General features: G+C 49.6%; 1 protein-coding gene across 1 annotated transcript in view; it reads right to left on the reverse strand.

Annotated features, from left to right (window-relative positions):
• The window catches only part of GPR4 (G protein-coupled receptor 4), a 366706-nt gene extending 341387 nt beyond the window's left edge, over positions 1-25319 (reverse strand). Inside the window, exon 1 of the mRNA XM_069205993.1 lies at positions 23829-25319. Coding sequence (XP_069062094.1) covers positions 23829-24879 — 1051 coding nt within the window. The 5' untranslated portion in view covers positions 24880-25319. The remainder of the gene's footprint in view (positions 1-23828) is intronic.
• Between the last annotated feature and the right edge of the window lie 204 nt (positions 25320-25523).

The raw sequence follows: 25523 nt of genomic DNA on the forward strand, positions 1-25523 counted from the left end.
TAGCCCTGAAAGGGGGATTGGTCAGCTACATAGGTAAGCACCTATCAGGGGAGGGCTCTGATGTCACCTGCTGGCACTGGCCACTCAGATGCTCGAGTAGTGCCCCACCACCTTGGAATCAAAGATGGCAAAACCCAGGGATACTCTGGAGGAGCTCTAGGCACCACCCATGGGGTGGTGATGTACAGGGGAGTGGTCACTCCTCTTTCCTTTGTCCAGTTTCGTGCCAGAGCAGGGACATGGGGTCCCCGAACCGGTGTAGACTGGATTATGCAAGGAGGGCACCATCTGTGCCCTTCAAAGCATTTCCAGAGGCTCTGGGAGGCTACCCCTCGCATGCCTGTAACACCTATATCCAGAGGGTGTAACACCCCTCTCTCAAGGGAAATGCCTTGTTCTGCCTTCCTGGGCTTGAGCTGCTCAAGCAACAGGAGAGCAGAAACCTGTCTGTGAGATGGCAGCACCTGAGGCTGCCTCAAAAACCTAAGAAGGCTAGTATGCCAGTACTGGGGGTCCACTGTGGAGCCCCCAGAGTGCATGGAATTGTAAAACCAATACTAGAATCAGTATTTGGGTACAATTCCCAGATGTTAGACACCTTACATGGCCATTTTTGGAGTTATCATTGTGAAGCTGGACATAGGTATTGACCTATATCCAGTGCACGTGTAAAATGGTGTCCCAGCACTCACAAAGTCTGGGAAAATGGTCCTGGATGATGTGGGGGCACCTCTGCTAGTGCAGGGATGCCCTCACACACAGGTACTTTGCACCCAGCCTTCAGGGTTGAAAGGCCTAAAATATAGGTGACTTATAAGTGACCTGGTGCAGTGTAAATGGCTGTGAAATGGTGCATGCACCATTTCACACAGGCTGCAATGGCAGTCCTGTAGAAGACTTTGCCATGGGCTCCCTATGGGTGGCAAAAGTAATGCTGCAGCCCACCGGGATCCCCTGGAACCCCAATTCCCTGGATACTTAAGTACCATATACTAGGGACTTATAAGGGGGGCACCAGTATGCCAATTTGGAATGAAATACTGGGTTACCAGAATGTAGTCACAAATTTGAGAGGAGAGAGAGCATAAGCACTGGAGTCCTGGTTAGCAGGATCCCAGTGACACAGTCAAACACACTGACATCAGGCAGAAATTGGGGGTAACATGCCAAAAGAGTGTACTTTTATACATCCAGTAACTGGTTACAATAACCTTGCTGGTGTAGGGTCAGGGAGTCAAAGAGGTTTATACCCTCCACTGACCCATAACTTTTCTGTGCAGAGAGGAGGCAGGGAGAGGTTCACTCTCCTCCTCCACACCCTCATCTGTCACAAGGAACATGCTCCCTTCAGACCTCCCAAAGTGAGGCTTGAGTCTGTTTACATGGAGCACCCTTAGGGGGCTTCTAGGGGTCTGAAGGTCCACTAAATGAGCGGTCGTCCCCTTATGCTCCTTTATTTCGTATGGGCCAGTCCAGCAGTCCTGGAGAGCTCTGGACACTACTGGCTCCATGACCCATACTTTGTTGCCAGGTTGAAACTCCACCAGAGTGGCCTTCTGGTCATACCAGCATTTCATTAGTCTCTTGACTGGCCTCAAGGTTGCTGTTAGGCTTTTTCCAGAAGCAGTGCATCTGGTTGCAGAGGGCCAACAAGTAGCTGATCACATCGTTGGGGGGGGGGGTTCCTGGGAGCTTTCTCCCATCCGTTCTTTACAATGCTTAGAGGTTCCCTAACAGGGTAGGTATAGAGGAGTTCAAAGGGACTGAACCTACCCCTTTCAGTGGCACCTCTCTGTACGCAAAGAGAAGGCATGGCAAGAGGACATCTCACTTATGCCTCATGGCCTTAGGTAGGCCTGCAATCATGCCCTTCAAGGTCTTGTTGAACGTCTCAACTAGACCATTGGATTGAGGGTGATAGGGTGTGGTGAACTTGTAAGTTACACCACAAGCATCCCACATGGACTTCATGTAGGCAGACATGAAGTTAGTGCCTCTGTCAGACAATATCTCTTTGGGGAACCCCACACGGGTAAAGATCCCCATCATGGGTAAAGATCCCCATCAAAGCTTTGGTCACCACAGATGCAGTCTCCATCCTCAGATTGCCTCTGGGTAGTATGTGGCATGGTCTACCAAGACCAAGATGAATCTGTTGCTGAGGGCTGTCTTGGGGTCCAATGGACCAATGACGTTGATGCCCACCCTTTTAAAGGGGGTGCCAATAACGGGAAGTGGGATCAGGGGAGCCTTCAGCTTGTTCCCTAACTTCTCATTGGCCTGGCAGGTGGGACAGGACTGGCAGAATGTATCTGATGCTGACTTCATTCGGGGCTAATAGAAGTGGGCAACAAGCCTGGCAAATGTCTTGTCTTGCCCTAAATGGTCTGCCAGGGGTATGTCATGAGCCAAACCCAGTACAAAGGCCAGGTAGCACTGGGGGAACACCAACACACATGCTACCCCAGTACCCAGAGCCTTAGGTGAACTATATAGGAAATCATTGTCCCAGTAAATCAGGTAATCCCCAGAGGCTTCACTTGCTGCATTGGGATGAGGCCTGTCTCCTCAAGCCCTCAAGAGTGGGACATGCTTTCTGCGCTTTGCAGAACTCCTCCCTGGTGGGCTCATCCTCAACTTGCCAGCCATCAAGCTCAGGTAGGTCACCTAGGGTGGCAATGTCCTCCCTGGTTGGTTCAGGGGCATTCTCCTCAGGGACCCCACCAACTTCCACCGAAGACACTTCTGGGATTGGTTTCCCGTGCCCCTTGCCCCTCTCCTTGACAGTTGTCTGGGCCATTTTTCCAGGCTCCAAACACCCTTAACTCCCCTCCCAGGCAGCCATGGATCATGTGGTCATGCAGACCTACTCAGGCAATCCCATCATCTCCAAATGAGACCTGAGCTCTACCTCCCACCAGGTAGTGTGCTCTAGGCCACTGCCTAACAGAAAATTGACAGGCACGGCTCACAGCTACTTTCAAAGTACCAGAGACCCCTCACACTCAAAGGGAACTAGAGACACCAGTTGATGGCTCTCACGATTGTCAGCAATTATGACTTGGTGGAATGTGTTCGGTAGGACATGCTCTGCTGACACCAGCTGACACTTGACAGTTGTCATGCTGGCTCCTGTGTCCTGCAGAGCCTCCACCCATTTCCCCTTAAATGGTGACCCACTGCCTATACGTAGAAATATTGGCAGGCATGTGGACATTTGTCACCATATGTGCCTCCCCCAGGGACACTAGGGTTACTTCTATCTGTTCCCTGACTACCTCCTCCAAGCGCTACATGAGCGAACCCAGGTGTCTGCTTACCAGTGGGGGGCTGTGCCCTCTTTGGACATTTGGAGACACCCTTAGAGTGACCATACTTGGAGCACTCTGCACATTGGGGTACAAACCTCCCTGTTATGTGATCAAAGAACCTTTTCTTTTTAGGGGAAGTATTTTTTTTTTTTCTCCTCTCTTTCTTCTGTTGGGAACCCTGACCACCTTTGTGGGTGTCCTCCCAGATACCTTTCAGGACACTCTGTTGCTAGCCCAGTGTTCCTCCTCCTCAGCAAGCTTCCTAGGATCAGTTAGCTTGCTGTGAACTAGGTGCTGGCGCAACTCTGTAAAGCAAAGACTGAGCATGTGCTCTCTCAGGATTAAATTGTACAACCCAACATAATCACTGACTTTGCTGCCCCGCACCCAGCCATTTAGTGCCTTACTGGAGTAATCAACGAAATCTACCCAGGATTGGTTGAGGAGCTTGTTCCTGTCCTTGAATTTTTGGTGATACTTCTCAGGGGTCAGTCCGAATTTGGCATTCAAAAGGGCTTTCATGGGAGTGTACTTGGTCTGGTCCCCAATCTCTAATGTCAGAAGTGTGTCCCTCCCAAGTGTTAGCATGTCTTTCCAAAGACCCGCCCTCCCAGTGCTGTTCAGGAACCCCATGTGCCCTCAGTGCAACTTCATAACCAGAAATCCTCTTATCAATGTCATCTCCCACGACATAACTGGGCACCAAGTCCTTGAGTATACGAACCTTCTTGTCTCCAGCAGGTCCTGCATGTATGCTGCCACTATCACTGCTGGATTCAGACTGCCTAGTTTGAGCCCCAGCTCTTTTAGACTCAGTTCATGAGCCAATAGAATTTTCTTCTCAGCTAACGCTCTTTCAGCATCAACTCTACTCTCCTCTGCCTCATGTTTTAATCTTGCCAACTAAAGTTAGAACTCTCTCTCCTCTCTCTTTTCGTCTGCGGTCATGACTGGAGACATTGCTACCTTGTCTCACAGGAGGAACAAATCTAGTGGTGTCATCCCCTACTGCTGTTAGCAGCTCCTTGGAAGAGTCCTTCTCAGGTCCCCCTACTCATCATTCTCTTGGATGCAGGATTCTGCCCAGGCCCTCAGCGCCTTTTGAAACTCTCCCTTCATGGAACTTGATAGGCAGGTACACCTATATCTTTGCAAAATCCTTTCAGCTGCAGGACTGCGTAATCCTCCAGCTTAGCCAGGCCAAACGTCTCGGCTCTACTTGTGGACCCAGCCACAGACATCATGTATAGGCTTGGTTAAAACCTAAAAGCAGGGAAAGCTTGCAGAAGAAGAAAAAAAAAAAAGACCTTTAACTGTGGGTAGGTTGTGTACAAGTAGCTATTGTATGGTACTGCACAGACACATATCTATCCTCATGCTGATCACCAATGTTAGAAAGTGGGGTCTCTAGTTGGCAGAGGTATACACCCTTCTCCAAGTAGGGACCACAATCCTAGTCAGGGTAAGTCACAACACAATCCAAATTATCCTGTTCTCACCCTTTGGTAGCTTGGCACAGAGCAGGCAGGTTTAACTTAGAAGTCAATGTGTAAAGTATTTGTGCAATAACTCATACAGTAACACAATGGAAACACCACAAAGGTACTCCACACCTCTTTTGGAAAATAGATCATATTTATCTAGATAAAATAAGATAAAATAAGATTAAAACGACAAAAATCCAATGTACACAAGGAAAGATATGCTTTTTTAAAGATCAAATCCCACTAAACCGCTTAGAATTAGAAATGCAATAGTTCTAACTGGGGCTATCACAACAGTACGATGCCACTGGCGATCACAGAGTCACACGGTCCCCCAGGCACAGTACTTTTGAAAACTATTAAACAATAATTTTGCACCGAGTCAAGGAGGTAAGGCGTCGCTGGAGCCAGTGTGACATCGGTTCCTTACAAAGACCAGGGAGATGAGGCGTTGGTTCTCTACTGTGAGGCAGGAGAGGAGAGGAGTCAGTTCTGTCTATTTGCAGGGGAGCTGATGCGGGGTCAGTGGCGAGGAGTCGGTACCTTGTGACCCTGGTGTCGCAATCACACCGCGGAAAGTCAGCAGCGTTGTGGCAACGCCAGACTTAGGTTGCAGGCCACTGTTGTTGCATTCAGCGAGGAACACGGAGCCGGAGCAGACAGCGGTGTGGCATCGGCCAGCGGCGTTCATCCCGGAGTCATTGAAGCTGCCGAACTAGCTAGAAGCTAGTAGATTAAGTCTTTGTTGGCTCTGAGACTTCAGAACAGGAGGCAAGCTAAATCCAAGTCCTTGGAGAGCACTTATGGAAGAAGGAAGAGTCTTTCCAGGAAAGTCAGGGACAAATAGGCAGCAGGGCAACAAGCAGGGCAGCAGTCCTTACAGCAAAGCAGTCCAGATGAGTCCTTTGGACAGCCGGGCAGTCCCTCTGACAGTGTCCCGGTGTAGGTACTGAAGTGTGTGATTTAGTGGGGTCAGAGACCCAGTATATATACCCAAAAATGTCTTTGAAGTTGGTGAGACCTGTCTACCAGGATCACTGTGGGGGGTTATCAGTCCTTTGTGTGAGGGCAGGCCACTGGCCTTTGAAGTGTAAGAGAGAGCCCCTCTACCCTTCCGGCCCAGGAAGACCCATTCAATATGCAGATGGGACTGAGTATCCTGTGCTTAGGGCTGTCTGGGTGGAATGCACAAGGGGATCAGTCAACCAGCATAGACCAGATGTGGATTAAAGACAAGCTGTAAGGCACAGATGGCAGTAAGTGCATAGAAATGCCCACTTTCTAAAAGTGGCATTTCTAAAATAGTAATATTAAATCCAACTTCACAAGTAAGCAGGACTTTTTATTACCATTCTGGCCACAAAACATGACAGGGCTACTCCTTTCAGATCAGAATCTACCACTTAATAGTATATAAGGGCAGTTCTAATGGTGGCCTGCGAAAGGAGCAGGCCTCAGAGTAGTGGAAAATTAAGTTGTGAGTTTTCACTACCAGGACATGTAAAACACATAAGTACATGCCCTGCCTTTTACCTGCATACCACCCTTTTATATGGGGTACCTAAGGTCTACCTTAGGGATGACTTATATGTAGAAAAAGTGGAGTTTAAGGCTTGGCAAGTAGTTTTAAATGCCAAGTTGAAGTAGCAGTGAAACTGCACACATATGCCTTGCAATAGCAGTTTGCGACATGGTTAAGGGACTACTTATGTGGGTGGCACAATCAGTCCTGGCGACCCACTAGTAGCATTTAATTTACAGGCCCTGGACACCTCTAGTGCACTCTGCTAGGGTGTTACAAATAAAGTAAATATGCCAGCTGGGTAGGTGCCAATGTTACCATGTTTAGGGGAGAGAGCACATGCACTTTAATAGTGGTCAGCAGTGGTAAAGTGCACAGATTCCTACAACCAGCAAAAACAGTTTCAGAAAAATGGAGGAGAACAGGCAAAAAGTTGGGGGATGACCACCCTAAGGCTGTCAGGTCTAACAGCTGCTATCAGCCGGTCTTCACATCATCGCTTGGTCACGGGGAGAGTAGACACCAATGAACAAAGAAGATAAATATTGCTTTGTGATGTTAATTTTAAATCTGAAACAAATACAGCTAGTGTTTGAGCAGTTTGTCTGCCAATGTAAAGATTACTCTCTCTTACACCACCTAAATTATGATTGCCCAGATTAGTCCAGATTAGTCCCATGTGGAGCAGAAATGTGACTTTTTGTGGCTTGGGTGGTCCTATTATCCTGGAGAGTACCCCTCAAAATGATTAATGCCATTTTGCTACTTTCTTTACGATTCCATTGTTCTCTGACCTAGTCTGGGCAGTGCTCTTTTCAAGTGTTCCCGATGAGAAGGGAATCTGGCCCCTGAGAACATCCAACATGGGAAGGAATTGGCGTAAATAATTATCATCCAAATGAGGACCTGCAAAAGGCAGGGATTGGAGAGAAAGAGAGAGGCGGTCGTAAAGCCATTTTATTTTCCTAGAGGTTATTATGTGTGGTGTCCTCATGAGAGAATATATATCAAGCTAATGTTATGTTTGTTAAGAGACTTAACCTGTTGGTACAGCCACGCTATGTGGATTTAAAATGTGATATCATAGTTACCAAGCCCAAGCCATACAGGGTGAACATTTGGTTGAATGTAACATAAGATCTATACTATGTGGACATTTGTTAACTTCAGGATTTCCTAGTTAGCCTTCAGCAAGGTGAACATAGTTTGCCTTCAAGACTGCTTGAATGTTGGAAAGAGGGGTGTCAGCATTCATCCTTGCTGAAAGAAAAACACCCCTGACATGAAGAGTCCAATTACTGTGAAAGGGAGAACGGGGACAGCATCACCCTGATAATCAAGGCTGGAAAAGCAATGTTTCAGTAGTTATATGAAAATAGCTCAGTGGATTGAGGTGCCTTCTGCTGAGATTATGATAGTAAAGTAACAAACTCAGGAGTGAAACTTGTATGATTTTCAGGTGTAAGGGAGTAATTTATTTTTCGTACCATAAATAAAAGGAGGAAAAATTTGGATAGTGAAAATCTGCAATTAAGTAGAGTAAAACTAAAGGGAAGAAGTAGGGAGAAAGCAGGCAACAAAATGGGATTGTCTAATCTCCGAATTTCTATAGAGTGATGCATTTTTGTTCATGAAGTATGTTGGTGGGTAAACAGGGGAGAAATAATCAGGGGCTGCCAAGGATGAAGAATAATTTGAAGAAATTCTGAGGAACTGGGAATGATTTTTGAAGAAAGGCAAAAGAAACAAAGTCACAAAATGAATAACAGGGGTGTGGGTGATGTAGGGCCAAGAATGCCAGGAATTCTCAAGGCTCCTGCCAAAGTCCTTTATTCACTGGCTCGGTGTAATCCGGGACATGATGACCCAACAGGAGCAGTGCCTCTCAGTCAACCTACTGAGAGGCTGTTGGAGGCTGGCCCTCTATGTAGGGTACAAAAACCAAGTACACTATGCAGAGGGTACGAACAACCACGTTAGTTTTCAGGGGTAAAAATCAGACCACCTAATGCTCTAATTTTTGAGGCAGCTGGTCGAGCAGTTAGGCTAATCCAGGATGTACTAAGTATTTGCTGTACTCACAAATCCAATCATGCACCACACACACTCAATGAATAACTCGAGACCAGAATTTATAAAAATACTTCAGACTTTTATATAATTTTTAAGACCAGAATCTTTAGAATAGGTTAAGTACTTTTCTTGTTAAGACTTTTTAAAGTTTTAGCAAAGTTAGTCTTTCTGTGCGTAATTACGCACTATTGGAATTAATAGGCAGTCACTTTTAAAAATGCATTAAAAATCGTAAGATTGAGTTACCAATCTCTTCTTTTGCAGGATGGTCGCAGAGGTCGGTGGGCACCTTGTGCCAGCTGGAGAGCTTCAGGCAGCTCCCGGTTTCGGAGGGAGCAGCGTTGGCAAAGTTCTTGGCACAGGGCCACCTGAATGGGCCACTTGGAAAAGGAGCTGGTTTGCAAATTCAAAGTGGTGCCTGGGGGTCCCCTTTGGCTTTCAAGGTCACAAGAGGTTGGGAACCCGGGGCACCCAGCAGAACCCACGATGCAAGGCGTTTTGGAGGTCTTGGATGCTGTGCGCAACGTAGTCCGCTGGAGGTAAGTCTCTTTGGGGGTCACTTGCAGGACAATGGGGGCACTCTGGTTAGAGGTCCAGGATGTCCCTGAAGTCTCTCGACTAGGGCTTCCTCTTGATCTTTTGTCAGCTCAGGGGGAGCTGGTTTTCTCCTGGTCCGATGTCAGCTGACCAGGACCCAGGGTATTGCTCTATCTCGGCCACTGGGGATCGCAGCACCACCAAACTTGGAACAGTTGGGGGGCACTTCTGGACTGTCATCTGTGTGTTGTTGGGTCCAGCTGTGACTTCCGGTCACGGAGATATCGGCGATTCAGTGAAGTGTCCTTCGCTGGTTTCTTGGTCTTTTGCAATTTACTTGCTTTTCTTGAGTGGTGCCTGCACTCAGGAGGGAGATCTGGGGTGATCCTTGAAGCCTGGAGGTCCCCGGGGTTTCTTGGGGTCGGTCCAGTGTGCAGCTCCTCCGCTGTCGCGATTGTTGGAACTCTGGTGCAGCAAGCATGGATCTTGGTGCCTTTTCTGGTGCAGTAGGTCCTCAGTTCTCGTCCTGTGGCTTCTCTGGTGCTGGTCTTCTTGTCTTCTTGGAATCCTTTTCCAATCCTTTTCAAATCTAAAATCTTGGCCTAGGGGAACCCACTAAATAATGAATTTAGTGGGCGTTTTAGGGGGAATCTGGTAGTGTCCAATGGGGCACTTACCCTTGGGTGGATACACCCACTATAGTGACTACTTCCTGTGGGAAGGGTCACTTCCCTAAACCTCATTGGCTGTTTTTCTCCATTCCAAGATGGAGAAATCTGAATCAGAGGGTCCACTTCGTATGCAAGCCCTTAGGGGTGGTGCATGCTCAGTGAGGCCACTCCCCCTACCCACTGTCTGGTTTCCCACCTTTGCTCCCGCCAAAAGTGGGGGTTTGCAAAAGGGGAAGCCCTCTGCCGCTAGCAGCAGGCCTGGAGGCTCGAGTTTCAGGGGCTGTAGCCCTTTGAAGCTAACGCCAGGGTGTTGCACATTCCTGAGGGAGTGGGAGTTAGTTCCTCCACCCAGGAAGGGCATTGTCTTACAAACCAGGGAGCCAGGGCTCTCCCCAGGTTTATATATTGGCTGTCTGGAGTGGCAGCTGGATGGAACCAGCCAGCAACTCTGCCAGTTAGGGTTAGCTTTTGCAGAGGGCACCTCTAAGGGGGGCCCTGGGTACATTTAGGGTTAAATCCAATACTGGTATCAGTTTGGATTTAATATTCTGAGTTGTTTGATACCCAACAACCCAGGGTGCAGAGTGGCCATTATGTAGCTGGGGAATTCATGTTTGACCAGTGCCCAATACATACATTGCAATGGCTGTTCTGTTCACTCACTGTGTCCTAGGTTTAGCAAGGACACAGTAGGGGCATATTGCTCATGCAGCTATGCCGTCACATATAGTATGGTGCACCCTGCCTTAGGGCTGAATGGCCTGCTAGAGGGGTGACTTACCAATAACATATGCAGTGTATGGTTGACAGGGCACACAGAGAGTGTCCCATGTCGAGTTGACCCTTTTAGGGTTGCCCCAGTACTCTCAGCCTGCAATGGCCATGCTGGGTGCATCTGAGTGCAGGGCCCTTGGGGGTGGCACAATCCGTGCTGCTGCCCCCAGGGGCCTACTCTTAATAACTTTTGCCCTGGGGACTGGGGTACCCATTTACTAGGGACTTATAGGGGTATTTAAGAGTATAACCAATTGTGCCAAGCATCACAACAGTTTTAGGGAAAGAGCTCTGGCCCAGGGAACCTGTTTAGCAGGGGCCCTGGGCACTACCAACCTCTAGAACACATCAACATCAGGCAAAAAGTGGGGACTAACCATGCAAAAAGAGGCCTCCTCTCACAGAGGCATCAAGAGATGTGTAAGGAAATGCCTCCTTGGCATGGTTACCCCATAATGTTTTGCCTTTGCTGATGCTAAGTTTTGATTGAAAGTGTGCTGGGACCCTGCTAACCATGCCCCAGCACCAGTGTTCTTTCCCTAAACTGTACCTTTGTCTCCACAATTGGCACAACCCTGGCCTGCTAGAGGGGTGACTTACCAATAACATATGCAGCGTATGGTTGACAGGGCACACAGAGAGTGTCCCATGTCAAGTTGACCCTTTTAGGGTTGCCCCAGTACTCTCAGCCTGCAATGCCCATGCTGGGTGCATCTGAGTGCAGGGCCCTTGGGGGTGGCACAATCCGTGCTGCTGCCCCCAGGGGCCTACTCTTAATAACTCTTGCCCTGGGGACTGGGGTACCCATTTACTAGGGACTTATAGGGGTATTTAAGAGTATAACCAATTGTGCCAAGCATCACAACAATTTTAGGGAAAGAGCTCTGGCCCAGGGAACCTGTTTAGCAGGGGCCCTGGGCACTACCAACTTCTAGAACACATCAACATCAGGCAAAAAGTGGGGGCTAACCATGCAAAAAGAGGCCTCCTCTCACAGAGGCATCAAGAGATGTGTAAGGAAATGCCTCCTTGGCATGGTTACCCCATAACGTTTTGCCTTTGCTGATGCTAAGTTTTGATTGAAAGTGTGCTGGGACCCTGCTAACCATGCCCCAGCACCAGTGTTCTTTCCCTAAACTGTACATTTGTCTCCACAATTGGCACAACCCTGGCACTCAGGTAAGTCCCTTGTAACTGGTACCCCTGGTAACAAGGGCCCTGATGCCAGGGAAGGTCTCTAAGGGCTGCAGCATGTCTTATTCCACCCTGGGGGCCCCTCACTCAGCACATGCACACTGCCTCACAGCTTGTGTGTGCTGGTGGGGAGAAAAAGACTAAGTCGACATGGCACTCCCCTCAGAATGCCATGCCAACCTCACACTGCCTGTGCCATAGGTAAGTCACCCCTCTAGCAGGCCTTACAGCCCTAAGGCAGGATGCACTATACCACAGGTGAGGGCATGTGTGCATGAGCACTAAGCCCCTACAGTGTCTAAGCAAAATCTTAGACATTGTAAGTGCAGAGTAGCCATAAGAGTATATGGTCTGGGAGTTTGTCAAGCACGAACTCCACAGTTCCATAATGGCTACACTGAAATCTGGGAAGTATGGTATCAAACTTCTCAGCACAATAAATGCACACTGATGCCAGTGTGCAATGTATTGTAACATACACCCAGAGGGCATCTTAGAGATGTCCCCTGAATACTAATCTGACTTCTAGTGTAGGCTGGCCAGTTTCTGCCAGCCTGACACACACCAGACATGTTCCTGGCCACATGGGGAAAGTGCGTTTGTCACCCTGTGGCCAGGAACAAAGCCTGTACTGGGTGGAGGTGCTTTTCACCTCCCCCTGCAGGAACTGTAACACCCCTTTTGTTACAGCACCCCAGGGCATCCCAGCTAGTGGAGATGCCCGCCCCTTCGGCCACTGCCCCCACTTTTGGCGGCAAGGCTGGAGGAGATAATGAGAAAAACAAGGAGGAGTCACCCACCAGTCAGGACAGCCCCTAAGGTGTCCTGAGCTGAGGTGACCCCTGCCTTTAGAAATCCTCTATCTTAGTTTTGGAGGATTCTGCCAATAGGATTAGGGATGTGCCCCCCTCACCACAGGGAGGAGTCACAAAGAGGGTGAAGCCACCTTCAAGGACAGTTGCCATTGGCTACTGCCCTCCCAGACCTAAACACACCCCTAAACTCAGTATTTAGGGGCACCCAAGATCCCAGGAAACTAGATTCCTGCAACCTGAAGAAACAAGAAAGACTGCTGACCTACAAGCCTGCAGAGAAGACGGTCGACGACAATTGCTTTGGCCCCAGCCCTACCGGCCTGTCTCCAACTTCAAAAACCTGCAACCAGCGACGCATCCGACAGGGACCAGTGACCTCTGAAGCCTGCCCTGGACTAAAGGACCAAGAAACTCCCGTGAGCAGCGGACCTGCTCAAATTCAGCTACTTCTTTGCAACAAAGAAGCAACTTCCAAAGACTGCACGTTTCCCGCCGGAAGCGTGAGACTTGCACCCGATGCCCCCGGCTCGAGATTCGGAGAACCAACACCTTAGGGAGGACTCCCCGGTGACTGCGAGCCCGTGAGTAACCAGAGGCTCCCCCTGACTGCGACTGCCTGTAACAAGGGACCCGACGCCTGGAACCAGCACTGCACCCGCAGCCCCCAGGACCTGAAGGAACCAAACTTCAGCGCAGGAGTGACCCCCAGGCAACCCTCTGCCTAGCCCAGGTGGTGGCTGTCCCGAGAAGCCCCCCCTGTGCCTGCCTGCACCGCTAGAGTGACCCCCTGGTCCCTCCATTGTTTTCTACCTGAAACCCGACGCCTGCTTTGCACACTGCACCCGGCGGCCCCTGTGCCACTGAGGGTGTGTTTTGTGTGCCTACTTGTGTCCCCCCCAGTGACTACAAACCCCCCCTGGTTTGCCCCCCCCCGAGGACGCAGGTACCTGCTGGCTGACTGGAACCGGAGCACCCCTATTCTCCATAGGCACCTATGTGTTTTGCGTACCTCTTTGACCTCTGCACCTGACCGGCCCTGAGCTGCTGGTGTGGTAACTTTGGGGTTGCCTTGAACCCCCAACGGTGGGCTGCCTATGCCCCAGAACTGAGACTTGTAAGTGTTTTACTTACCTCCTAATCTAACCTTTACTTACCTCCCACAGGAACTGTTGATTTTTGCACTGTGTCCACTTTGAAAATAGCTTATTGCCATTTTTACAAAGACTGTATATGATATTGCTTTTGTTCAAAGTTCCTAAAGTATCTAAGTGAAGTACCTTACATTTAAAGTGTTTACTGTAAATCTTGAACCTGTGGTTCTTAAAATAAACTAAGAAAAGATATTTTTCAATATAAAACTTATTGCCCTGGAGTAAGTCTTTGGGTGTGTGTTCCTCATTTATTGCCTGTGTGTGTACAACAAATGCTTAACATTACCCTCTGATGAGCCTACTGCTCGACCACACTACCACAAAATAGAGCATTACAATTATCTACTTTTGCCACTATCTTACCTCTAAGGGGAACCCTTGGACTCTGTGCACACTATTTCTTACTTTGAAATAGTCTATACAGAGCCAACTTTCTACAAGATGTATAATCTGTTACTGCTGCAAGGTCCTGTTAGGTGTAGTACTGGGTCATTTGACAGCCCTCTCTCCTTGAAACTTTCTGGTTATTGCTCCGATCACGACTTCCATGTCAAGTTATTTGTTATGAGTCAGGCTCTCCACTGTCCAGTGGGTCTTGTCCAGGGACAGCAGGATGTGATTTGGTAGCACCAATAGAGACGAAATGAATGGGAACATACCAGGCCATCGAATGAAGATGGATGTGGCACATGCAGTATAACTGCAGTTGCGGGCAAACCTGTGAAACATTTTGAGTGCGGGTGAAGGTGTATAAGAGAGTATCGCACCATCAATTTATTAACACTGGAATCTCTGCCTTCTGGGTCTCTACTACTCTGTAACCTGCTTGCAGGCCCTCACCTTTGTGAACCCCCAAAGTTGTTAGGACTCACTGAGACAGAAGGGCCTGAGACAATGTACTTGTCTTCCTTTTGCTTTCTTGCCAGATGGCTAAGATAGGACGGACTTGCTCCATCTCACTATTTCCAGTTCAGTGGTGTTCAGTGGTGGCCTATCACACACACAGCATAACTGACAAAGTAAAGAAGATTTTCCTAAACCTAGATCTCCACATTATTGGAAAAGACAGAGGGGCATATTTATAATGCCCTAGCACCACCTTGGGCCACATTAACGTCATTATTTTTTACGTTAATGTGGCTCAACGAGGCCGAAATCCCTGCGCCATATTTACAGGGTGGTGCAATGCATGCATTACTACTACCAAAAATCTATAAATGCCCTCAAAGCAGACCTTCCCCTCAAATCTATAGAACTGAGACTGCTGTGAAGGCAAATGAAGAGAAAATGTAGGCTTTGTAAGTATATATGCTGGGGTTAGAAACAGCGATCGTAGGCACAACGGCTAAAATTCAAGCAATGGGGGGAATGTTAAGACATCAAAGAGTCAGTGGAAGGTTAGATGACTCTTAAAAACTGTGCAATTAAAAGTACAGTGACACTAGACATGAAGATAGATCTGCTGTATAATCGATGCCCTTTGCACGTGCTAGGATTACCTCGACTGATAGACGATGAACAGCTGCCTGAGGTGATGTGAGAGTGTTTAAGAAGTTGCTAGGAACTCAGTTGTACCTGGAGCAACAGTTGGGGAAGAAGAGTGCAGAATGCCCTCTGCTGTTAGAAATGGGGTGCAGGATAAAGGAACAGTCACCCTGTCATCGGCTGACTTCGAAGAAACAAGTGATGTTTCATAAGAAGACTGATGCCAGAGGACAGTTGACTACTATTTGGGCTTGAGCTCAGACACACTTATGAGAAAGAAAGCACTATTGGAACTCAGGAATGACTTGCTGGCCCAGGGCCTGATGACATTGTTCAGTCTGCCGATGAACAGTGGCCTAACGAAACTTGAGAGAACTCCCCTGAAAAATACATGAATGGGGCCCACACACAAAGTGCCGGTCTTAGTGCTGGGGGTGCCTGGTGCAACAGTCTTTTTGGCCCCCATGACCTCGTTCTTCATGAATTCTCTCACTACCACTCTCCAACAGTGCCCCTCACCTCTCCATAGCCCCTCTCTGCCATACACGTTTTTTTTTCTCAAAGCGCTACTCATAGTTCACTCTCAGTTTTGTGATCTGCATGGTACACGTTATTTGCAGCAGGCACATTATCCCTCTGCGCTACAGTATGATGAGTAAAAAATGCCACTAAACTAAATTCAGATCCCTTACCAACAGTAATATTAATCATCAGAGTTAGCGTGACTTTTTAAAAAAAAACAATTTTATTATTTTTTAAATGTGTGCAGGCACAACAGAGAAACAAAAGAAAGCGCATACGTATAAGTGAGTACATGACAGTCCTGCTAAATAAATCAAGGCAATATCTTCCGCAGACCACAACCTGCATCCCTTCTCCAACACAGCATATAACTTTATTTCACACAGGCAGCCCCCTTTAAGCCTGCACTTCCCCCAAATTTTCTCATATTTGTGGGGACAGCCATGTGCCTCGTAGATTGGCTTTTCTAGTTGAGATCACCAGTCCACTCCGGATCACCACTTCGAGAGTGACGGTACCGTTGAGTCTCTCCAGAGCTGTGCAATGTCTCTCTTAGCCACCAGGCAGGTGACTCCCATGAATATTTGACCAGCCCTCCCAACTACTCCAAAAAGCCCAGCAGTGCCACCCTTGCGTTCAATTCAGTGGGACAGCCAAGGACTGCCGAGATGTCCTGCTCCACCCCTCCCTAAAAAGGTTGTATTCCCTTGACATTCCCATGCCACATGCAACAAGTGCACCTCTTGTTGACCACATCTCATACAAACCAGGGGGTCCCCGGGTGAATATGTCGGAGTCACCATGTGGGCAGGTATGACATATGAAAGTAGTTTATCTGGATCATTCTTAACCTAGGGGAAATGGCCAATTCCCTTGGTGCTAGATAGGCCTCTCTCCAGTCATCCTCTTCCAATTCTCCCACCTAAGCTGCCCACTTATCCTGTAATTGGGTGAGGCCATCAGGCGCGTTAGTAAGCAAGGATTGATAGATCTGGGTAATTGACCCCCTCCCCAAGTGCCCCGAGAGCAGTTTCGCCTCAAGCAGGCTGTGATCTGCAAGAAAGTCCGGACAGCAAGTAGGTCCACAAGGCGTGATGTATCTGAAGGAAGCGAGAAAACTGGGAGCCGGCTAAGAAATAGTGTTCCCTCTGCTGCTGAAAGGACATCAGAGTATCACCGGTGCAGACATCCCCCAGATATGTCCATACAACCCTCCCAACAGGCCCTCAAAGCCAATGAAACCCAACTCCAAGCGGTAGGTCGATTCGTTCCATCCGCCTGTAAACCACTCATTGATTGGGATCAGCTGAGCCACCAAGTAATAGACATAAAGGTCTGGCACACCCATTCTGCCCTCGTAGGGTGATTTCTGAGCAGAGCAAAAGGCCCCCGGTGGCACCCTCCCCCCCATATGAAGGAGGTAAGTTTGGAAGTGAGGGATCGAAACCAGGAACGGGGCACCAAGTAGGGAAAGTTTGTCAGGGCGAACAAATAGTGGGGGAGGCAGATCATTTAAAAAGGGTGTTTCAGCCCAGAGGATTCAGGGGCAATCAAGTCTAACGGGCCAGATCATCCCTCAGTGCACGGGATAGGGGCTGAAAATTTAACTGTGATGCCGGATCCAGGAGCGGAGAGAGGTGAATCCCCAAGTATCTGAAGGCATTACCCCTTACCGGAATGTTCAGGCACCAGCTCGCTCCCCCTATTGTGCCCGCACCTCCACCAGCAGCGACTTCCTGGGTTTTAAGCATAGCCGTACAGTTTCAGGAGCTCAAGGCAGCGAGGGCCGGAATGCCAGGGCTGCCCCAGGAACATCAAGACATCGTCCACATACAAAGACACCATATAGTCACAGCTAGTCCCCCACCTCCAACAAACGATCAGTGGATTCTCACAGATGAGGCAGGCCAGCGGCTGGATGGCCAGGGTAAACAATAAGGGGGAAAGGGGGCATCCCTGGCATGTCTCCCGTCTGATCGGAAAGGGATCTGAGAGGATGCCATTCACCTGCACCTGCACTGAGGGGCTATGACTGTAGGTGGACCATACTCCTGAATTTCAGCTCAAAGCCCATCCGCATCAGGACTCCCTCCAGGAAGTTCCAGGCCAGGGTGTCGAAGGCTTTACTAAAATCCACCAGGAGGAGTGCCAACTCAGCTCCCAACCGATCCACCTGCGACAGTACCGCCTGAACCTGGCGGAGACAGTGACATGTGCTCCTTCCCGGCATGAAGCCACACTGGTCACTGGTCAGGATGTACCAGGTGGGGCAGTGTCCATACCAGCCAGGCCGCCAAGACCTTCTCAAATATCTTAATGTCCGTGTTAATCAGTGAGATGGGCCGACAGGACAAACATTGGTCCCGGGGCAGGTCGTCCTTAGGTATGACCACAATCGTGGTGGTATCCTGCCCCTGAGCGAAGAAGCCATGACAGAGTGCCTCCACATACGCCCCAACCAGGGGAGGTATCAGGTGCGACTGAAACTGCTTGTAATATTCAACCGGGTATCTGTCAGGCCTTGATTAAAGCACAGAAATTGCATCTCCCACCTCCTCCAACAGCAGAACGTCCAGTTCTGCTGCCAAGAACGACGGAAATTGATGGTAGTGGAATGTCACCCAGAGTGGGGTTTTCCCGTTCTGCCGTGGGCTGCGGGACTCGGGTGTACAGGCACTCGTAGTAGGAGGCAAAAGTGAGGGCAATTGCTGACAGGTCCTTTTGTGCTACACCCACACGGTCCCTGATGAGGGGCACCACACAGGCCGAGATATCGCGGGTTGCCAGCCAGTAGAGCAGTTATTGGGTCTTGTCACCCAGCTCATATACTCTTGGGGTTGAGGCCTGCCAATGCTGTTGAGCATCCGCGAGGGACACCTGCCTGAACTCCGCGCCGAATCTCCAACTGCCACCCCGCATCCTCCCCCCTAGGCGTCCGGTGCAACGCTCCAGCTGCACCATCCCTACCTCCAGCTCAGTGATCCGCTATGTTCACTGGGCTTCCCGCCACCTGACATACCCCTTAATGTTACCTCTCAAGACTGGCTTGCTTGCCACCCAGACTTCGCAGCCGAGGCCACTGAGCCACTGTTCTGTCGGAGGCAGTGCGCTAGTTCTTGGTTAATGAATTCAACATATTCGGGGTCTTTCAAATACCTGGCGCTGAAGTGCCACATAGGTCGCACTCTCGGCGTTGTGGCGCCCCAACTCAGGAGGACCGGCGCGTGATCCCAGATACCGTGGCCAGGATCTGCACCAACTTCAAGGCTAGGAGATCCGCCACCGGAAGCCATATTAGATCTATCCGTGCTTCTGTGTGCTGGGCCGATGACCAATAGGTGAACGCTATCGTCTGCAGTGCCAAATCTGCCATGCGTCACACAAGCCCAAGGAGTCCTCCCAGCTCGATAGGCACGTAGAGTACCTACAACGCCCTGTACTTGGGGCGGCAGAAATCTCTCGGGTCAGGTCCTAGACCGCGTTAAAGTCCCCTCCCAGAATAGTCATTCCCTGCGGTAGGGACAGGAGCAAAGCACGCAGCCCCGCCTGAGTGGGCTGAAGAAGCTGCGGAGGAAGATAGCATGAGACGAAATTGCCCTGTCGGCCGGCCAGGCGGCCCTCCACCCAAACATATCTCCCCTGGGGATCTGTGTGGACCTTGTCCACTTGCATGGGTAACGTTTTATGAAGCATGAATGCCACCCCCCTGGAGCCCCTAGTAAATCCAGAGTGGTACACCCTATCATAACCAAAGCGACTGAGAAACAGACACTTGGTTCCCACCAAGTGGGTCTCCTGTAAGAGGACCACCCCCGGGCGGTATCTCCTAATGTAACGTAGGACTGTGTTCTCTCCTAATATGGTCTAACAGACCGTTCACGTTCCAGGAGAGTACTGTAGACATAGTAGAGGTTGGGGTAATGGCCCTGGAGGCAAACTTGTCCTCCATCAGGCCCCAGCTGGCAAGATCCAGGGCTACTGTGGACAATCCGCGATAACGGGTCAGCCTGCATGGGACTCACTGTACAAGGGCCTAACCTGAAAAGAACGAAGTTAGTAGGGCAACCACAACATACTACAATTCCCCATAATCCCCCCAACGCCCCCCACCCCATACTTCTATCCCTGAAGCATCTGTCGCCCCTACCCAACACTTTTGCAACCTAGCAGAGTACAACAAAAATATATTAGGGGGTCCTCAAGATGTAGCAGTGCCATGATCACGGATGTGCAACCTGACCAACACTATGACAACAAAATAAGACCTTCCAGGCTCTCAGGCTACTGCCGGCCCAAAGGCCAGTCCCCGCCAAGCGCTCCAGGCGGAGTCTCAGATTCCAGGCCCCTTCCCCTCCAGCCCCAGTCACCCTGAAGGAGTCGGCACATCCTCTGCCAACGCAAACAGGGGGTGCCATGAGGGCGGCATCCAGCACCCCGTCCGCCAGCAACTCAGACAACGGCGAAGCCCCCCGTCCGCTCTTCCGCTCCCCCGCCACCGCCCTTGATCTCCAGGAGCGTTTCCTCAGCTTGCGGGCCGGGAGGTGGTCTACACCCAGGGTTCCAGTTTCTTCCCTTGGTTCCCCCTCCCACGCCGGGGGCGTCAGGACACGACTCCGGTGAGTCAAAGAAGAACGTGTTGGACTGAATAATTACTTTCAGGTGGGCGGGAAAAAGCAGCATATAATGCAAGTTCAGCGCACACAGTTTCTGTTTTGAACACTTTGAAAACCAGGATTTTTAAGTTCTGATAACGGAGATCTGACTGACTTCTGGCTTTACGCAGGATTGCATTGCGTTCTCTAAAGCTCTGGATCCTCAGAATTATCCGTCAGGGTGGCGTGCCCAGAGGAGGGCGCGGGGCCGGCAAGAGGTGTGCCCGTTTATAATAAAGGTGGGGGACAGTTTCCCTTCTGACATCCACGTATGAAACCAAGCCTCAAGCGCCGCAGCCAGATCCGGAACATCCAACGCCTCTGGCAAGCCCACATATAGCAGATTATTGCACCGGGCCCGGTTTTCGGTGCCCTCTGGGTGCTCGTGCATCTCCGCCACTAAAGATGTGAGCTTCGAAACCTGGCACCAGAAGGTGGCCACCTTGTCTTCCATTGTGAAATACATTTCTCCACTTCGAGACTCTCCCCGTGAACCCCCGCAGGTCCTGCCGAATGAGGGACAGGTCTACGCTGAGTTTGTCAACCTTGTGCTCTACAGCTTCTCAGGAGTCCTGGATTGCTTTGAGAATGGTCCCATGGTCTGGTCGCAACGTTGCAGGATTCATGGAAGGACCAGCCGCTTTGCTTGCACTGTCTGACGCAGGAGTGGGGACTGTTTAATGATCCATCGTAGTCTGGGCCTGGGAAGGTGACGCCAGCCTAAGCTGGCCCATGGCCCCACCGTCCCATCCCGCGGGGCCACTAGAATGGAGAGCCACGGCCCCAACGGCGATCCCCGCTGTCTGCAGGCAGAGGCCTCAACCCCACGGACCACCATCAATCACTCACCCCCACTTGTCGCCTCTGCAGGTCTTTGTGGCCCTCCATTTGCAAAGGGGGGTCTGTGGGGGTCCGGACCCACGCCACGGGCCACAAACAGGGGGGGGGAGAGGCAGAAGATTGGGCCCCTCCTCATACTGGGCTGGAGCCTCCCCCCTGTGCCCCGCACCGGCCCCCAAGCACTCCACCCGATCCAACTCTGTCTGCCAGGCCCATGCACCCCGCAGCTGAAGGCCTCAGTCCACTAGGTTCTGGAGGTCTCTTCCCCCCCTGCGCATTTGTGCGCTGCTCCATGTGGGGGCCTAGCACAAGATACCAGGCTCTCTCCACCTCCACTGCTGTCACAGGGGAAGGGGGGGAGAGGTGGGGCCCCCTCCCATGCTTCGCCGTCAACCCCCCACCTCACCTTTGAATCACCACCGCTGCCTCAGCCCTCTCTTCCTTACAGGCTCTTCCTCGTGCTCCAGGGCCCACCACCGATCATGCGGTGCCCGCCATCACCAGGCCAGGCGGGACGCCGGGCTCCGCACCCGGCTCTAATTTGTGGGCCGCAGCGGCCGGGTCCAGATTCTGATGCTGGCTCACTGTTTCTCCATTTTGGGGCCTGGGGAGGGCAGGCTCGGATGCCCCGGACTTGGGTCAGATGTTTGTTTGGGCCGCCTAGGCCCTAGCGCGCTCTATGTGGCACCTGCCATTTTGAAGTCAGGCGGGCCTGCGGCAGGCGCTGCCCGTTGGCTCTGTCGTCCTCCCCTGCTGGTCCGGGGGTGCTCCTCTCTGTGTCTCAGGCCCCTTCTGCACTTCCGCAGGCCCCAGGATTCTCAGGGGGGCCGCACAGTCAGGTAGGATGCAGTTGGCTGGCTGGTGGCCACGGAGCTTAATCAAGATGCGGCTGCCATACTGGCCAGCTTAGCCATGCCCCCACTAGCTTGACATTTTTATTGTTGCATAAAAACTGCTGAATGCACAAGCAAGTTCAGTGCTTTTTAAACTCGTAAGTAATTTTTATACAAAGCACCCACACCAAACTCGGTGCACCGGTCACACCACCCTAAAGCCGCCCCTGCCCCCACGCTCTGGGCCCAGGCAGTAGCTGTCAGGCCGTGGCCCTGTGCACAGTGCCTGTGAGGCCTCCTGGAGCTTGGGGGCTCACTGCACTGTGGGGGCTGTGGGGCTATTGTTACACCACTGCCCGTGAAGTTGAAAGTAATTAATCAAAAGTTATGTGTTCTCTCAAGTTGAAGATTCCAAAGGTTTCCTGTGTAGTCTTGAAAGTGAATAGACATGAATCTCAGAATATTTTTCTACTATTATTGTGTTGAATTATTCTCTTGTTTCCCCTGCCACTGTTGAAACCTCTCTGGGTTGGCCAGGAGCCCATGCCCTAAATGACAATCTGACGCTGGAACGTCTTGGATGTCGTCTACTGAAGGAGGGAAAGGTATGTTTGAGTGCTGACTCCCTGCTAATTAGGTACATTTTTCCAGAGCTGGGCCTCTCTGCTAATTCTCCTTCCCTCTATGTTCTTAGTGACTCACTGCGGTGCAACGTATTTTTTATTCATTTCAGACAACTTTTATTATTTTAAAATTGTAGTAGACTAATGGCTTGGCTTAGCAATACCTACTTCCTTTGAAGTTTAGGATAAGACTATAAAAGCAATATATCAAAACTGTGGTTGCTGAAGTAAATAAAGGAGCTAAAAAATAGAAAAGGAGAATTCAAGATAAGGGATGAATAGAAGGAGGAAGAAAGAAGGTAGAAATGGAGGTATTGTAAGAAGGATGAGAGAAGGTCAAGGACAGCACAGGAGCAAATGTACAGTAAAGAGAAAAAGGTGAAGAGAAGAATGGTCATTTTAAATGGAAGGGAAACACAATAGTAAAATCATAGAAAAAGAGAACAAGCATTTGCAATGTAATAGGTCTCGTGTTTGCGCGACTGAGAGCTATTAGCGTTCTAAATTCCTAACTGGACTTTTCTTGCCACATAACCTGAAAATTAAAAGTAAAACAGTTGACATAAGCAAGCCAATTCAAAGCGACAAGGCATCCATGAGCGCGAAGGAGAGACACAAAAGGAAAAGGAAGTTTGCTTGCAGTCAAACGTATTGGCAATCGTGAAATTATCCATGTAAGAGAGCCGATGGCCAAGGTGGTAACAAAACTGCCCCAAGGAGGGACAAACGTAAAGCATTTACCAATGATAACAAAAGATTTCTGAAAGTCAAGCCCACGAACGAGTGATAGTGATAGGCGTGCGGTGGGCGTGGTTAAAACACCACAGAAAGATTACAACAAATCAGAGCGCTTGCGCGCTCTACCTAAAAAGGAGGTAATGTGAAAAACAGTGAAAACGGAAATGATTATTAGTGGAATAGGCAAGAGGTGCATACAGCTGAAGGAAATGAAGAAAATATATGAGTAAAAAGAGTGTATTAATGGCAAGAAAGAGTCTAAGGGCCTGATTTAGAGTTTGGCAGACGGAGTTACTCCGTCACAAACGTGACGGATATCCTGTACGCCTAATTATGATTCCATTATTTCCATTTTATTATGTTTGTGACGGAGTAACCCGTCCGGCAAACTCTAAATCAGGCCCTAAGTATTTGAGGAACATCATAGGTCTGAAAAATTAATGGAGAAGAAAATTAAAAGGAACATTCCTCTGCATTCCTGAGTATCAGGACACCTCCCATCCCCTTTTAATACATTTCCCATTCGTTCTATCATGATTTGAAAAAGCAGAAAACGATAAAGCCACATGCAGAGTGTGAGACAAAGGTCACAAGAAAGCATACCTCTTGTCTTCAAAGTCAATGTATTCATTGGCAGTTCTTCTGCACTCAGAAACTTGGTCTTGAAAGACATTGGTGTCTGTATGGTCAAGGACGAATTGGCCATCTGTTGTGGCACTGAGCTGGTGAAAAAGCGCCCGACCACGGCTAGCATCTTGGTGATGTCACTGCGGGCCCCCTCATTAACAAAGCAGTACAGAATGGGGTCAGCTATGCAATTGAGGCTAGTTAGAGCCAGTGATGTGTGGTAAGACACAAAAATCTTCTCCTCGAAGCTGCAGTCACAGGACCGGCTGAGGTACATGACACTACGAGTCAGCAGGATGACATGGTAAGGTGCGAAGCAAATGAGGATAATGATGATGAGGCTGAGGGCTAGCCGCTTAATTTTGGCTTTCTCTTGCTTTTCAGTGGAGATGTTTCCCCTAACTGCTCTTAGGATTCCATGGTATGACAGTAGCATAACCAACCACGGGAAGAGAAAACCGATGAAGATGCGGTAGAGATTCATCCACGCTACCCAATCCTCCATAGGGTACTTCTCAAAGCAGAAAGTATGATTGTAACGATCATTGAAGAGCTCATCATGGAAGAGTGGGGCTGAATTGGCACATATCTCAACGGTCCAGACCAATGCACTCACCCCTACAGCTGTTTTAACCCGCCGGACTTTAGGGAATTTTAGCGGGTGGGCCACGGCCAAGTACCGGTCCAGGGAAATGCAGCAGAGGAAGGCAATACTGATGTAGATATTGGTATAGAAAACAAATCCAAAGAGCTTGCACGACTCCTGGCCATGGATCCAGTTGTCATAGTGCAAAAAGTAGTCTATCCAGAGAGGCAGAGTTCCTATGTAGAGAAGGTCAGCAATGGACAGGTTAATCAGGTAGACTCCTAACTCATTCTTTTGCTTTACTTGAAGATAGGCAGCCCACAGTGCCAAACAGTTGGCTGGTAGTCCAATGATGATGACAAAGATGTACAAGGTGGGTGGGAAAAGATGGTCGATCTTGGACTCCACATTGCAGCTTTTATGTAGCGTTGAGTTACACATGATATCTACTTCACGTGTGTCATTCTGTCTACCCCTTTCACGGAAGGAAGCTACTAAATGACTGTAAACTAAAGTTGGGGACAGCCACTGGAAATCCTTTGGTGAAGGAAGCAAGCCCAGCTTCTCCAGGCCACATATGTCATCATGCTGCCACCTAGCTCATGGCAACACCATAAGGGAAAGATATTCCATGCTGTTACTTAGGAAAATGCCATCCCTTCTCCAAGTCCTCATTTAAAGGCTTTGAACTTCCTTTCCTGCAACACTCCTCTTTAAGTATGAATGAATGTTTTCAGTGTATTTCTTAGAAAAGTCCTCTGTTTTCTCCAGTTACCCTGGTTTAGTCTCTAGGACAGAAGTAAATTCAACAATTCAAGGTCCACATGGATAGTGCTCCCCACATCTGATGCTCCAGTTTCCGGGCAGCAAGCTTATTTGTACTCGGGGGTAACCTTTGGAAAAACATGCAAAGCAGTATTAGAGCTTAACAGCCATATTAAGGTGCCAACATAATATCTGAACGCTTGACAGAAGTAAGGTGGGATGACTGTAATAAGACCTTTTTATGTCTTTATCCTCCAGCTACCTTCACCCTTCTTTCTTGAAGTTCCCTCATCTTCCTCCTTCCAACTCTCGTCTTTCTC

The sequence above is a fragment of the Pleurodeles waltl genome, chromosome 9 (assembly GCF_031143425.1).
Source record: "Pleurodeles waltl isolate 20211129_DDA chromosome 9, aPleWal1.hap1.20221129, whole genome shotgun sequence".
NCBI lineage: Eukaryota > Metazoa > Chordata > Amphibia > Caudata > Salamandridae > Pleurodeles > Pleurodeles waltl.